The 15477-nt window shown below is 43.0% G+C and overlaps 1 protein-coding gene across 10 annotated transcripts in view; it reads right to left on the bottom strand.

Moving 5' to 3' along the window:
* The window catches only part of DAAM2 (dishevelled associated activator of morphogenesis 2), a 216917-nt gene that overhangs the window by 92873 nt on the left and 108567 nt on the right, over positions 1 to 15477 (bottom strand). For all 10 annotated transcript variants that reach the window (XM_083497181.1, XM_083497178.1, XM_083497174.1 and 7 more), the window contains one exon: positions 3774 to 3863. In XM_083497181.1, the coding sequence (XP_083353307.1) occupies positions 3774 to 3863 (90 nt within the window). The remainder of the gene's footprint in view (positions 1 to 3773; positions 3864 to 15477) is intronic.

The raw sequence follows: 15477 nt of genomic DNA, 5'->3' as shown, positions 1-15477 counted from the left end.
GAGGTATGTGCTTTGGGGATAGATGATAGCAAGGAAAATGTGAATACTGTATTGTATTTCAGCAACATCAGACTGGCCATTGCATTTTGTGGCATTCAGCAACAACACATACCAAGACAGATCCCCATAAATACAGCAGAAATTTACAAAACAAAAGTAGCCAATAAAGTACTGAATAAGAATATAGATTATAAAGCAAAAACTCACAAGACATAGTGATCCCTCAACAAGTTAGCTGTGAACATGTAGCCCAAACGTGTCACAGAGAAAAACTGTTTCATGTGCAGTGAAAAAACTTTATTAAGTGTCAGAAGTTGCAACCAAATAACTGTGAACAGTGATAGATATTCATAGCTTTGAAATTCAGTCTCAACCATTGTCATCTTTATTTGCATGAAGTTAATCCGGTCCTGGCACTGAGCAAATGTGCAAACAGTGGCAGTTTCTTCATCCGTTTCTGCTTCTATTGGAATTCTCCAACATCCCTAACTCCAACACTGTCCTAATTTATTGTATATCCACATTTTGCTTGACATTGTGTGAACATGGTTCCCACCACAAAGAGCACACACAATGCAAAACAGAAAACACATTCAGGAGTTTCCATCCACCCCCACTTCCCCACACACATGCTGAGAGAACAGATGACGTGACCTTCATTTGGTGCATTATGTCTTTAAATGAGACCAGATGAACATTCATGGAAGGTTTTCTTTGGAAATCTCCGTAGGGGAGGTGTTTTAAGAAGGGATTTGACGAGAGTGAACACTGGGTGTTGGGTTACTCCTGGCAGAAACTGTTATGTAGCTATTGCTAATACCTAAAGCACCAAAATCAACAAAGGTCCCAACTTTTGTCTTGAGTCCCAGCAATAGTACCAACGTTAGTAAGACAAAGAAAGATCCGAGAGAGATACCACCACTATGTAGCCACGAGCCCTCTCATGTAATCAGATATTTGGCACAATATACAAAGCCCACCCCCACTGCCTTTGTATCTTGCCAGAAACCGGGACACATTAATCAACCTCTACGGAAAGGGTGGTCTCAAGGCTTAATATAGACAGGCCACAATCCTGAACTGAATGACAATCCAGCAAGTGTAACAGCTGTGAAAAAGGCAAATTCCATCTTAGGGATCATTAGGAAAGGGACTGAAAAGAATATCACCACACCTTTCTGTGAACCTACGGAACAACCGCACCTGGAATACTGTATACAGTTATGATTTCTGTACCAGAAAAAGGATATTGTAGATCTGGAAAAGGACAACCAAAATCAGCAGGCAATTGCAGCAACTTCCCTATTAAGAAAGCTGAATAGTGGACAGAGAGGAGCACTTCACACAGAATAAAGTTATGGAATTTGCTATCATGCAAGATGTAGATCTGGCCACCAATCTGCACTGTTTTGAAACAACAAATTCATGGAGATGAAGCCTGTTAAATCTTACAGCTAGATATTCACTCCAAGCAAAAGCAGCTGCCAGCTGGCATGGTGGTGCCCAGGAGCTGCCTCCTTGGCAGTGCTGCTGCTGCTGCTGACCTGAACAGGGCAGGGTTGGGGCCAGGATAATGGAGAGATCAGGGTGGTGCAGGGTGGTGTACTAGTGGTGACACTGGACTGTCTCCCCTGTGCTCCAATGAAGTCCTAAACTTGTCACTGCCCTACCTTGTCCAGGTGAGCAACAGCAACACTTCCCCCAGTAGGGCAGCACTGTGGCACAATCCCACTGTGCCAGCCGCTCCTGCCTCCAGTATCAGAGCCAGCTGCTGGGGAGGGGCTGTGTGGGCTTCCCATGGGCATCCGGTTGGCCACTGTGAGAACAGAATGCCAAACTAGATGGCCATGGTACCTTCCTATATGCAGCATCACAGAGAGTAATGCTCAAACATAGACATAATTTTTATACCTTTGATGGTGGTGCCCATCTCCAAGCATATTTTAATCCATCTGTATTGACTTGTGTCAATGTGAGAGTCATGCCCTAATGTGGTTGTTGGGGCCTGAGAGTATCTACCAATCTCCGCATGGATCGGGGGTTTTTTGTAGAGCATTGCAAAGATAGCTTCCTGAGCTTTAAAAAAAGTCATTTTACACAAAATTGTACATGCTACAGTAAGCACTCTGATGAGTCTAGTCCCACACATGAGAGTCAATGTAGATTGATGCTATGTTATGCTTTATTTATACACCACTTTTTGGCCCACAGGCCTCCAAAGAAATATTTGTCACTTAATACAAGGAAGTCTCTAAGCAACTTAGAAACAGAATAAAAATACAGAGTTAAAAACATAGCAATCATCAATACCAACAAAACAAGAACCTCAAGAATGATGTTAAGTTCCTAGCAGTCTTTGTCATTGAATAAACTGTAATACAATATCACTATTATTGCAACCACTACTATGACTAATAACCACACAATAATAATACCGTCATATTACTACCCCTATCCGCACAGCCTCTTCTGTGACTTACTACTAATAATATGCACATAGGGAGAGAGATGTGAATTCCAATGACCTGAATTTCCTGGGGAAAGTTGTACAAGACCAGCTAAATTGCCTTGAAAGTTGTACAGTACCAGCTGAGGTTTAAATACTTAGTGGAATCCTTCGAAAGATTGTTCACACTAAGCAAGAAATGGAACTAGGTGAGCCAGTTCAGTTAGGACTGGGTGCTGTCCACCACCAATTTCATAATACAGCAAGCATTGCACCTGACCCTTAGTTCCCTCCTCACCTTGAAGGATCAGGTGTTTGCTTGCAGGTGGGTAAATGGGCAGGACGACTCCCATGCCTAAACTAGTGGGTTTGATTCATTAATTCATTAAACTAGCAGGCCTGCAAGTCAAGAGCATTTTCAGTCCATTGCCCTCTTCAGATAAAATAACTCCAGTTTGCTTCTCCTCCTCTTAAAACGGAGAGAGGAAGCAATACAGTAAATCTAAGAGACATATTATATTACATTAAAGGCTGCTGCTTCCTGTCAAACCTGGCTGGTGGATGGATGGAATGCACTGTTCTGCAAGATGGCTATAAACAGATCCTTCGCCACTAGCTCACTTAGCCTGCCTACAAAAACGGCCACAGAGAAGGTTGTGCAGGTGAACCTATTCCAGGGGAGGAGGGAGTGATCAGAGAAGCTGTTGTGCCCCCCAGGGACTGCACCCCTCAGGGGAGGGCTAAATACAAACAGCATTACTAGGCCCAGAAAATGCCACCAGCAGCTCCAATGAAATAAATGCACATTCCTCCCTCCCTCCCTCCCTCCCTTCCACAGGACCTATGAATTAATAGGAAGACTAGCAATAATCCCATGGATAGTGCTCAAAGTAGAAATTGGGTCTTACCAAGTCAGAAATACTGCGGCTTGTTTTAGCCATGCAGGCTAAAGGTGGGGAGGCATGCTCTCAATTAAAAAATGATTGATCATAATGGAGATGGTCAATGGTAAATGCTAGGGTCAGGTTTGCCACTAGGCAGAGTGGGACAATTGCCTGAAGCAGCTGGTCTGGAGTTTCATGAAAAGGTAGAAAAGTTTTGGCTATTTACTATTGCTGCATTTTGACTGCCTCAAAGAGGGACATTTTGCCTCAGGTGCCAAAGTAACCTGGCCAGCCTTGGGTATGTTACAGAGAGTGTCATTAGCTGGTCCACCTCAGGCAACAAATGTCATGGACCAACCCTGATAAATGCGCATAATCATATGGTTCAAATCATCCACACATGCAGAGTTTACGATGTGATTCAATTAAACTAAAGTTAGTACCTTCTTCTTGCTGCAGTAAATCTGCCATTTCTTCTCTGGTGGGAGTGCAAACATTGCCTCTCTGTTCTTATCGGTAAGATCCAATTCATCCTGGAGAGGACAAAAAAGAAACATATAAATAATATATTTTTGCAGAGGATTTCCAAGGCCACCTTTATCTCCTTACCTTCAGCTGAAGAAACTTTAAAATTAAAACTTAAAAGTTGACTCTTTCAGGATATCTAACTCATCTTCAGTGTTTTATTTGGGAACTATGCACTGAACTCTTAAGCACACAAGGACTTTCCTCCCTTTCCTTGGCCTAGGAAGAACCTTGCAGCAGGTCCCTATTAAGAGCCCTGCCAGAGAGCATGATATATAACGCACCATTATGGATCTTAAATTACAAAATTCAACAGATAATATACTCTCCAAACTCGATGGCTTATAGGTAGGTGTGAGCAGACTTCTTCAGTCTGTTAAGTGTCTATGATTTCAGATTATATTTCTTTATCCTGCTCTGCCACTAAGTTTACCGAGGTAAATCTAGTATTTACAAAGATAAAACTATGCACATAATTACATAGATTCACATTCAACTTTACTCAGTAGTGAGCAATTCAGGCAATCTCAAACCAAGACACAATTCAGACAAGCACACTCTGTTTTCAGACAAGTAAAGAATTTTGCAGTCAGGGAAACTAGGTTCTTCCAAAGAGTCCCACGCACAATGGATTCTGCTGCTATGAGGGTTTCCGAAAGCTAAATTCTGGGAACACTGGGCCTTTCCTGATAACCTACTTTCCCTGGATTCCAATGATCCAGCTTCAGGAATACAGTAATTGTTGGTTGAGGAAAAGGTTGTCTGAACCTAAAGAAAAAGTGGCATATACCTCAGTAAAGAGTTTTACCAAACTTCTCATCTAATCCTTTTATATATAGCTGCATCCATAAACCTGTGGGTATAGGGCAGTATATAAATTTCATTATTGTTATTATTATCATCATCATTATTAATACATACATACATACATACATACATACATACATACCAGGGGTTACCCAATGTGACACCTTCCACAGGTGACATTGTGAGGACTTCTGAGCTATTAAAAATAAAGCTGTACCCTAAAGCAGGAACAATACCTCTTTAAGACAGCTCCACAATGGCTCATTTGGAAAACTTTCTGGATCCAGAAACTTGTGAAAACAGTGAGCTAAAATTGCATACTGAGCCTGGTAGCAGCTGCTGACAGATTTAAAGGCCCACAGAGATTTCAGCCACAGAAAGGTACAAAAGAAACACAAACAGTAACAAGGCTAGGTCATTGCCAACAGCCCAAGGTAGGAGAAGCCAGGGGAGTGGGAGGGAAAGGGTTTTTCAAAATGTATATAACTTTGCGTGAAGAGTGCAAGCCATGTGGAAATGTTTAGAGCGAGTTTCCAAACAAGAGGGCAGCCAAGCAAGGCAAGGCAAGTTTTATCCTCCTTGCTATACAAAATTAACTTGGGCCAGGAGCACATTCTTAGAGGGATGGAAAGAGGAGAGGGGGAGAAAGAGAGACAGAAACTGCATGTCAAGTCTTAAGGACAGAAAGAACACTGCAAGTTTGTGGAAAGGATGTCAGGCCATTTATACTTCTGATGTTGTCAATATTATGTCTGGCAAAACAGAGAAAGAGAAGTCCTACATGGGCTCACATAAGCAATGAACTGGGTCATCTCAGCAAAATCTTTCACAAAAGCTCCGCCACTCAAGGGAAATGCCAATTTATCGCTTACTTGGCAAAAGTCAAGACACTAACACGATTCTGTTCTGTACATCATAGAAACACATCTAAGAAACTGGTGGGCTGCTACTTAAACAAGAACTTTTGTCAGGAGGCTCAGTTCAACTGTCAAAACAGCAAGCTGAGAGATTTTACAAATGTCCAGCCCTTTGCAGGATGTGGAGGGAATGAATCTGAATGACAGAACATCTAGCCCCCACTTCCATGCCAAAAAAACCAACCCCAAAATTTAAAAAGCTGCTTAACCATTTTCACTGGCTGAATAAAACCTGAAGGCTAACACTGTAAATTCATCCAGCAGCTTCCAAGACTTCAGCGGATGTTGCCTATGAAATTCACTTTGCTCATTCCTCTGACGGAAAATAGCATTTGGTCATGTAATTATACGGCAGATTTAGAAGGCACAATAATGAGTTTCCTGCAAAAGCATGGAGATCATTTGGCTGGACACCAAAACTTTAAAAAGGTGCACGGGCAAACATCTCCATCTTTCCTCCTTTCCAGTGTTTGTTTGTTTTTAAGTAAGAAAAATATGGTATGGTCCACTACACAATGGACAATGTTTCTAAAATAATGGGCATAACACCCCATATGGCTTTTGCCAACCTGGCTTTTACCAAACATCTGCTGTCTGAAACACCTGCAGAACATCAGGTTGTTGAAGGTTTACCTAATACAATCTCCAGATGAAACCAAGTAATCACTCTTTCACCATTGCCCTCCACCTCACATCAGTATAATTAATGACAGTAATTTCCACTAAGCAGCCAAAAAGTAAACTCTTCTATGCCTGGGTAAATAGGAGGCCAATTGCCTCAAGTATAAGGGACTTGGTATTCAGTTGGTGCTGCTTTTCTGAGTGGTTGGTAATCCCTGATAAAGAACAGGCTATAAAGCTCAGGAGAACCTCAACAAAGAACACAGTCTCTGTGCCATCACATTTATTTAGGGTATAGTGCTATACCTGAGATCTGCCAGCTGGGTTCAGTGGAAGACCTGCTCTGCTGGCAAAACACCAGATAAACCGCTAATGCAGAAATGCGAGCAGATGATCATGGAAGTGAATGGCCACACCTCTGACATCTATGCAGTAGCATGAATAGAGGGGGAAGGAGGAACCACATACCATAGGGTTAGAGCTAAAGGTAAATTCCACAGGTTTTTCAACACACTTTGCTCCTTCAGGCAAGTAATGGTGAAGGAGTACAGTGGTACCTCTGGTTACAAACTTAACTCGTTCCAGAGGTCCATTCTTAACCTGAAACCGTTCTTAACCTGAGGTACCACTTTAGCTAATGGGGCCTCCTGCTGCCACCGGCGTGCAATTTCTGTTCTCATCCTGAGGTAAAGTTCTTAACCCGAGGTACTACTTCTGGGTTAGCAGAGTCTGTAACCCAAAGTGTTTGTAACCTGAGGTGTTTGTAACCCGAGGTACCACTGTATAACATTTCCATTGTACATAGCCATAAATCAGAAGTCTTGTAGCCCTCCAGATGTCGCTGGACTCCAACTGGCATCATCCATGGCTACTGGCCATGTTGATGGGGCTGAGGAAAGCTGGAGCCCAACAACAGTTGAAGCCCAACAACAGTTGGACTCCAGCTTTCATCAGCCACAGGTTCTCCACTCCTGTCCTAAGTTGTGGGCATAGCGCGTTCCAATGAAGCTCACTGCGCCGTCTTATTCCACTGCAGAACATCACTGTGCCTCTAACAAGGCAACAGTAAGCTCATTCTCCCTCCCTCTCTCTTTTAAGGCTAAGCACTCAAACACAATTAGACCTGGAAGACCATTTGCATCTCCCAGTTCAATGTTTCAATGTTTCAAAATAAAATTGTTATTCATACGTCAAACGACACACACACCCTTAAAAAAAAAGTACAGCCACTGTTCCATCTGTTTTCCAAGAATGCATTATCTCTTTTTCCACTTCTTGGATAGAAGACCTCAATCCAAAGTTTTGTGCCAAACTGCCAACGCTCAGCCCTCCTGCGCACTGGAATCGGTGACTTGGCTCTCAAGTTAGCACTTCCAAGATTGCAGATACCACAGTAGAGTGATGATTAAGAAGACATGTGCCACGACAGCCTCAGGGAGAAGTTTAAAAAGAAAGGTCCAATGAATATTTTAACAATCTGTTCCATTTTCAATTTCCTTATTTTTTGTTATTTACAGAGGGGAGGATATGGTCAGTTAATTTCACTTTTAATATGGCCAAGACAGAATTTCAATGATAAAACACATGAAATGTTTGGACCCAAAGCAGAAAATGTTTCCAAACCAGATTCCTGAAACAGAAGGGGAAGATGGCCCAGATCTGAAATGACTGAAAAACTCATGAAAATGAAAAGAAGAAACAGAGTGAGCAGGAGGAAACCTAAGAGGGTATGTTGTGTTATGCCCTTCAGCTCTGTGGGACGTTAAGCGTAAAAGATGGATTTGATACTCTAGGGGTAGGAAAACATTTCCAGCTCAAGGGCTACATTCCCACATAGACAAATTTCCAACAGCTACATGCGAGTAGTGGGTGTGGCCAAAGGCAAAAAAGTGGGTGTGGCAATGGGTGGGACTCTTAGGTTTGTATAACAGACTAAATTCCAGCCACTCAAACATAAAAGGTTTCTATACATACATACATACGCACAACTCTCCATCAAAGCAAATGGCATTATCACACTTCAATGACACATTCCAGCCAGACAAAAAGAATAAAGCAAGGTGTGGAGAAGATATGGTCAGGATGAGACCTAGGGAGATTCTGGAGAGTCAGACAGAGAGGAATGCTAGGCTGCACTTGGTCCCCTAGGCCTGAGGTTCTTGAACCTTCTACACAAGCCTCCTTGCACTTAAGGGGAACTCTGGAGTAGGGATTGAAGAATCAGCCCATTTTGGTTCTTTCCGTTCCCCACTTTGCCTATCCAAAATGCACTTTTCTACATTTCTGCAGCAATTGGTGATTATTATTGTTGTTCCCCTTCATGGATCACTGTCTTGTTGTGGTGAGGTGGCTTGAATAACTCCAAGAAGCAGGGCCGTCTTAAGCATATCCGGCGCCGTGGTGCAAAGCTCCCTCCGGCGGCGCCCCACCCCCACCCCGTTTCCCCAGAGTTGTTGACTGGCAGGGCTGTAGGAGGCGGGCAGCAGCTGGAGGGTGGCTCCTCCGGCAGGGAAGAGGTGGAGGCTGGACGCAGCACCTCCCAGCTCAGCTGGCCACTTCATGCTGCAGTAGCCACAGCAAACAGAGGCTCTGGGTGCGGCGCTGATTCGGCATGGCGGCGGCAGGTTAGGGCGGTGACCTGATGCTGGGAGGCGCTGCATCCAGCCTCCACCTCTTCCCTGGTACCCTCTAGAACTTGGTGCCCTGGTGCCACTAGCCTCTATGGGTAAGACGCCCCTGCCAAAAAGCTATGAGCTATGCTGTGCAGGGCCACCCAAGACAGACAGTTCATAGCCAAGAGTTTAGACTAAATGTGATCCACCTGGAGAAGGAATTGGCAAACCCTTCCAGTATTTTGCCAAGAAAACTCCATGGACATAAAAAAAGAGAAGCTTTGAGAAGAAAGTGAGAGTTTCCAAGGCATGCTCTGGTTCACGGGGTCATGGAGAGTCGAACACAACTAAGACGACTAAAGAACAACAATTGTTATTATCATTATTATTATTAAAAAAGAATCCTCATGAAAATTCTTAAGCATTTTAGTGCAAATTTCTCCTGATAACCCTTTTTTATATGCGGTTTCTTTTTACTAATGCACACATTTTTGCTAACAGTTTTTCCTGATCAGAAGGCATTTTTGTATGCTGTTTTCAATAATATATTCATTTTTAGGCACATCCCCCCAATATATTCATTTCTGAAAATATTATTTGGCTGAAGAAGAGCATCACAAAATTTGGATAAATGCAGATTTTGAAGGATGGCTGAATTTCAGTTCCCATATTGTTTTAGAAAGTCCAAATTCAATAAACCTGGCTTTAAATGCAAACTGAACAAAATGTCTCCCCCATCCTGGCTGAGAAGTAGGGTTCTTGAGCAGCTCATTCCCATTCCTTTCAAAGGATTTTTTCTGCAGGAAAATTACCCACAGGCTTGTAGCCGGTGGCTTTTAAAAAATATAATTTTATTTATAGTTTTCATTTGCATACATTGCAATATACTTTTACAGAAATTATAACATTTCAAACAATTTGACTTCCTGCCTCCTCTTTCTGTGGTTCCTTAAATTTATTTTATCATTTCCTGAATATTCTAAATTAACTTATGCTTTTATTTATTTATCTTAATTGTATATTCTTTTTTTAATACGCCATTTCTGCATATTCCAAAAGTTGTTGTATATCCATTCTTCTCTCATTGGGAATAGCCTGTGGCTTTTTATTAAGTCAAAACAAGCAAAAAAAACCCCTCCAGTGTGGATTGCGCTTCATATATTTTTACCCCCTGCTGCTTCCAAGTATGATGCTACAAGCTTTGTTCAGAATCTCAACACACCCAATACTCTAATATTAGCCACATTTTTGTGATTCTTGGATTCCTTCCCCCACCCCCACCATCCATCGTTACAATTCTTTTTCAAACCCCTAAAAACTCGAGGGGTGTGGGTTTGGAGGACGTGTTTCTCACAGGAATGTTTTCATTTCATTTTGGGAATAGTAACTCATGTTGCATTTATGTCAGTCTGGTGTTCCTGCTTGAGCCTAGCTCTTACTATTTATAGGTGGTTTTGACAGAACCCTTGCTATAAGAAGCTTCTCACAGGACCAGTCATTCCACTTTTAATGAATGGTTTTTATAATTGCATGGTCATTTAGTGGAGCCTAGGTGGTGCTTTGCACAGGAGTTTCTGTACCAACATCCGAACTTTTATAGTTTGTTTCAGACTCAACTGGTTTCAGCTTGCACGTCTCCATGGTTTTCCTCAAAACCAGAAGATTCTCACCATGGCCACTGTTGCCATTTAGTCTGTGATGGAAAATGCTCTTCAGTCCTGGGAAGGCTCCACTCGAATGTGTCATTTTTTGTTACATTTGGGTCTCCTCCACCCTCCAAGGAACGCCGTCATGGCAAACGAAAGCTTTCATCAAGAAGAGTACTCAAACAAAACGACTTCTTATTCACTGCAAAAAATGACCATGATTTTGCCATTCCAGGAAGGAACATACGTATCAGCCCACAGAGGGTGACTGAACAAGACTGGCCCAGTTTGCACACAAGACTACATCACAAATGGGAAACTTTTTGAGCCCGAGGCCAAATTTTCTTCCAGGTAACCACCCAGGGGCCACATGTCAGTAGTGGGTGGGGCCAGAAGTGAAAATGAATGTACAGTGGTACCTCGGGTTACATACGCTTCAGGTTACAGACTCCGCTAACCCAGAAATATTACCTCGGGTTAAGAACTTTGCTTCAGGATGAGAACAGAAATCGTACTCCGGCAGCGTGACGGCAGCTGGAGGTCCCATTAGCTAAAGTGGTGCTTCAGGTTAAGAACAGTTTCAGGTTAAGAACGGACCTCCAGAACGAATTAAGTACTTAACCTGAGGTACCACTGTACTTTTTACCTTTGTACAATAGGCTAGTTTCTTCACAGTGATACACACCTCTCTATCCTCCATTTAGACAAGCAAGACTCAATACCACAATTCAAGGACATATTCCACTTAGGCAACAATGATCAAGAAGCATGGCTAACTGAGGGGTGTTATCTGGGGAAAGAAGGGGGTGCAGACTGGGGACAGTACCAAGGGCCAGACAGAGAGGGTCACATTTGGGACCTAAGGCTGAGGTTCCTCACCCCTGAGCTAAGCCAAAGCATGAATGTGCAAGCACTGCCGGTATACAGGAAAAATCATGCCAGTCTGCTCTTCCTCCTGGTCTTCTGCTGCTCTGCTACTTGGAGCTAAGCCGTGGTTTGGCTTGACATGATTTGGCTCCGAACCTGGGATCCTCCAGATGCTTTTATTCAATGTAGCACTAAGTAGTGCTTTGCATTAGAAGAAGAACATCCACTTGCACAATAGAATTTTACCTTTTCCCCTCTCCCTCCCTCTCTCCACTAAATCTGTTGAGGGACGGGTGTAAGTGCACAGGGGCAGGAGAGGGGTGTGTGTGAAAGTTCCACTGTGCAAATGGAAGTCATTCTGCTCACGTATTTCATTCTGTACACTTGGACTACAATACCCATCAAGCTATTTGGTAGTCCAAAACATCTGCACAGCACCAGGCTGTTAGAGCAGGAAAGAGCACCAGGTACCTGATATGTTGGTCAAGTATACATAGGGTTAAATATTTCTTTGCATAAGGATATCCCCCCCCCCATTTATATGACTGTCTCCACTCCACCTTCATTGCAAACAAGCGTTAATTTACCTTTTATTCAGACACTGTTCCTTTGTACACTTTACAATGAAATAAGCACATATAACCTTTCTCCTGGGAGTGAAGCACAGTTAAATGCATGGATAATTTCACAAGTGCCCTGCTCTTTGAACATATTTACCAGGTATGCGGATAAGGATCACCCAGTGTTGGGCTAGATGAGCTAATGCTCTGACCTAGTTGTTAGAGGTTGGGCCGAGCAATCCTAACAGGAGGGGAGAAGTGGAACAGTGAAGTGGCAGACAATATGTCACTTCCAAAATGTGGATGATTCATGCCTGCCAGGCAGCAGGTGGAGATTGGTGTCTCTCCCACTCTTTCTTTCTTTCTTTCTTTCTTTCTTTCTTTCTTTCTTTCTTTCTTTCTACCTACCTACCTACCTATCTATCTATCTATCTATCTATCCTCATTTCTAGGGATGGAATTAACTGTTCCAGCTCCGTAACCAAGAGGTGTAATCCTGGGCCCCTCAAGAGAATGGAGGAATTTTGGATTGAGCAGATACAAGTCTGCCTCTGCCCTACCTCAGGGCAGACTGCCAGGATTGGATCTAGGCCTGTGGAGCTTTCCACAGGTGTAGCTGCAGTTTCCAAGGCAGAGGTGTGCTTCCCCCATAGAGCCTTTCACTCTGTCACCACTATGAGGCGGGGGAAAGGCTCAGGGAAACTTGAACAAAGTCTCAGCTTTGTCATTTATGGGCAGCCGTAGAATTACTGAACGTATGCTGAACAAGCTCTGACATCTTGGGACTTGGGGAAAGGACAGAAAGCGGGGAATAGACTAAAGGAGTACTATCAATCTGTGGTCCTTTCCAAACTAGGATCTAATCCAGCATAGCTGTTACGGTGTTAACAAGCGAACTGAGTAGGACCACATGGCAAACAAAGGATTTATTTTGCCTCGCAGACGCATTCTTGAATTGGTAACAGCCCAAGGAATACTTTTTTAAAATGTGCTTTATACTCCATTCCAGCCCTGTCTACAAGGGGTGGATTGGAGAGTTTCTATTCTGTGGCAGAGGACAGAGCAAATCTGGTGTAAGTGAGCAAGGCACAGGACCATTTAGGGAGCCATCCAAACCCCAGATCTGCCAGGATGAGCAGAGTTTGGAATAAGTAGGTCTCCAGCTGACTCTGAGCTCAGCCAGCTTAAGTCCCTTATCCTAGTTCAGCCAGAGGAACACTGGCATAAGTATTCCATTCTTGTGCAACCAGGGCTCAGCCAGGGATCAGGTAAAGCCAGCCAAGCTGAAGCTAGGCGAATCCTGAAAAGGGGGTGTTCCAGGAGAGTCATGGAGGCAGGGCAGAGTGGGATGGGGCAGGAGAAAACAAATCCCTAGTCCAAACTCCATTTAACCCCGTCACATCCCCTAACAACCCAGTGGAAGTTACACTGGGGAAAGGATGGCGTAAGTCAAAGTCTACTTTAAAGATTTGTTTTCCCTCTGAAAGACTCAGGCCAGCTCAACCCGTGGTAGCCCTGCTCCTGAATAGTGTTTGGAATAGGGGCGAATTAAACTGGCTTATTTACTCTGGGGTTAATTACGCTGGTTTCCTACAGTCTGGGTCACTCTCATCAATCAAGAAAGTTGAGAGCTCTCAGAAGTACTCAGGACAGTAATGGAAATTAGGCCAGAACCTTTGTAGATATTTTTTTAAAAGAAATAATAATGAGAATATATAAGAGCAGAGAAAGATATTTAGAGAAAGTAACAGGATTTAAAGAAAAGAAAATGTTTGATCATTTTGTCACGGAGCAGGGATAAATGAATTTAAACAACCCATTTCAATGAGAGTGAAAGGGCTTTGAAATGACTATTGTCATTTCGAATTAGCCCTAAATTAAAAACTGTAGCATTTTTGAAAATAAAAAAGCATACACCAGCTCCATGTCTACACAGAATGGAAGGAGAAGAGGGGAGGAAAAAGTGTACAAGATGCTTGCCCAATGAATGATGGAACTGGCCCTGTGGCTAAGACTGACCTGAAACACAAAGTTTAGGAGGCCAGTTTTTTGTTTTAAATATTTCACACTTAGAAGCAATGAGTTCACTCTGGAACAGCACCCAAAAGAATACCTCACTGCAGCAAAGCTATGGGTGAAGACAGACAGGCATTCTAAGTGCGGTGGAAGTGGTTGAGTGAGTGTATATTCTCTGCCCTGAAAACAAATGCTTGCAACAAAAAAACAGCGAGCGTGTGACCAAAACCACTTTCCCCGCACTTAGAACGCCTGTCTGTCTTCGCCTTCAGATTCCATATACTTATCCCATATACAGAAAGTGACCTGACTATGCATTAACTCACATAGCCATCATAGTGATGGTGCTTGGGCAGGCACATTCCTCCATGCACAGCAAAGGAAATCATAGTTTGGGGATGTGCCTCATGCCATAAAACAACTCTAGAGAAGCCGTGACCCTGTGAGCAAATGCTCTGAGAATAAAGGAGTGGATTCCATCTGAGCACTTGCCTCCCAGGTCTCCACACAAACTATGGGCTTAATTACAGGTAGGTAGCCATGTTGGTCTGCCGTAGTCGAAACAAAATAAAAAAATTCCTTCCAGTAGCATCTTCAGCAACCTGTTGTAGTTGCTGAATTGCAACTTATTACCAAACTTAAAACCATGGAGAGACCTGGTCTGAATAGAGACATTGGATTCTTATCTCATTATACATGATATAGCTATTTTTAGTCATCTCACCCCTTAGTTTTTCATGTAAGGCCAATTGAAGTTGTTAACAGTCGTCAACAGGTTTACCACACCTATCAGCCAATCACCCATTCCCACCACCCTTCTGAGTAATACCCCTCCCCACCCTATCACTATATATAAGGGTCTGGTGACGTCTGTTTCGGTGTATCTGAAGAATTGTGCATGCACACGAAAGCTCATACCAATAACAAACTTAGTTGGTCTCCAAGGTGCTACTGGAAGGAATTTTTTTTATTTTGTTTCAATTATGGGTTTAATTTTATTGCCTGTGCATTGATTTCCCTCTCTCTTAAGTGTTACTGGTCAGTAACTGCCATCCAGGAGTGGGTGGGTGTGCAGATTCTTCCCAGCTAATTTGCTTCATGGCCATATTCCATCTCCTGGCCATCTCCCCTCTCATCCCAGCAGCTTGGGCCAGGGAACATCTTCTGCACCCTGCTCAAAAAGCTGGCAAGGGGGGCACCTGTAACCTGAGGAGCTGGATCAAAAGAAAAACAGAAGGAGAGGCCAAAGTCCTATTTAGTCTAGCATCCTGTTTCCCACAATCAGGACATGAAGTGAATAGCCCACTCATTGTTGATCTCAAACCACTGGTACTCAGAAGCTGCTGCTGATACTAGAAGTAACATAGACATTTGATCACGCTAACCTGGTTCTTCACTAATTTCTAGGGGATACAGAAGTACTAGAACAGGTTTCTCTAGCTGAATAAATGGGTCTTTTGCGTGAATGTCCATTTGTTAGGGCTTCAGTTTCGTTTTAAATGTATCATTTGTCTTTGTGTGTTTAACTGTTTATAATTATTCTATGTGCAAATTGCCTTGACACAGTGGTTTAGAA

The sequence above is a fragment of the Podarcis liolepis genome (genome assembly GCF_965112155.1).
Source record: "Podarcis liolepis genome assembly, chromosome: 3".
Classification (NCBI taxonomy): domain Eukaryota; kingdom Metazoa; phylum Chordata; class Lepidosauria; order Squamata; family Lacertidae; genus Podarcis; species Podarcis liolepis.
This window is presented reverse-complemented; position numbering and strand designations above follow the sequence as displayed.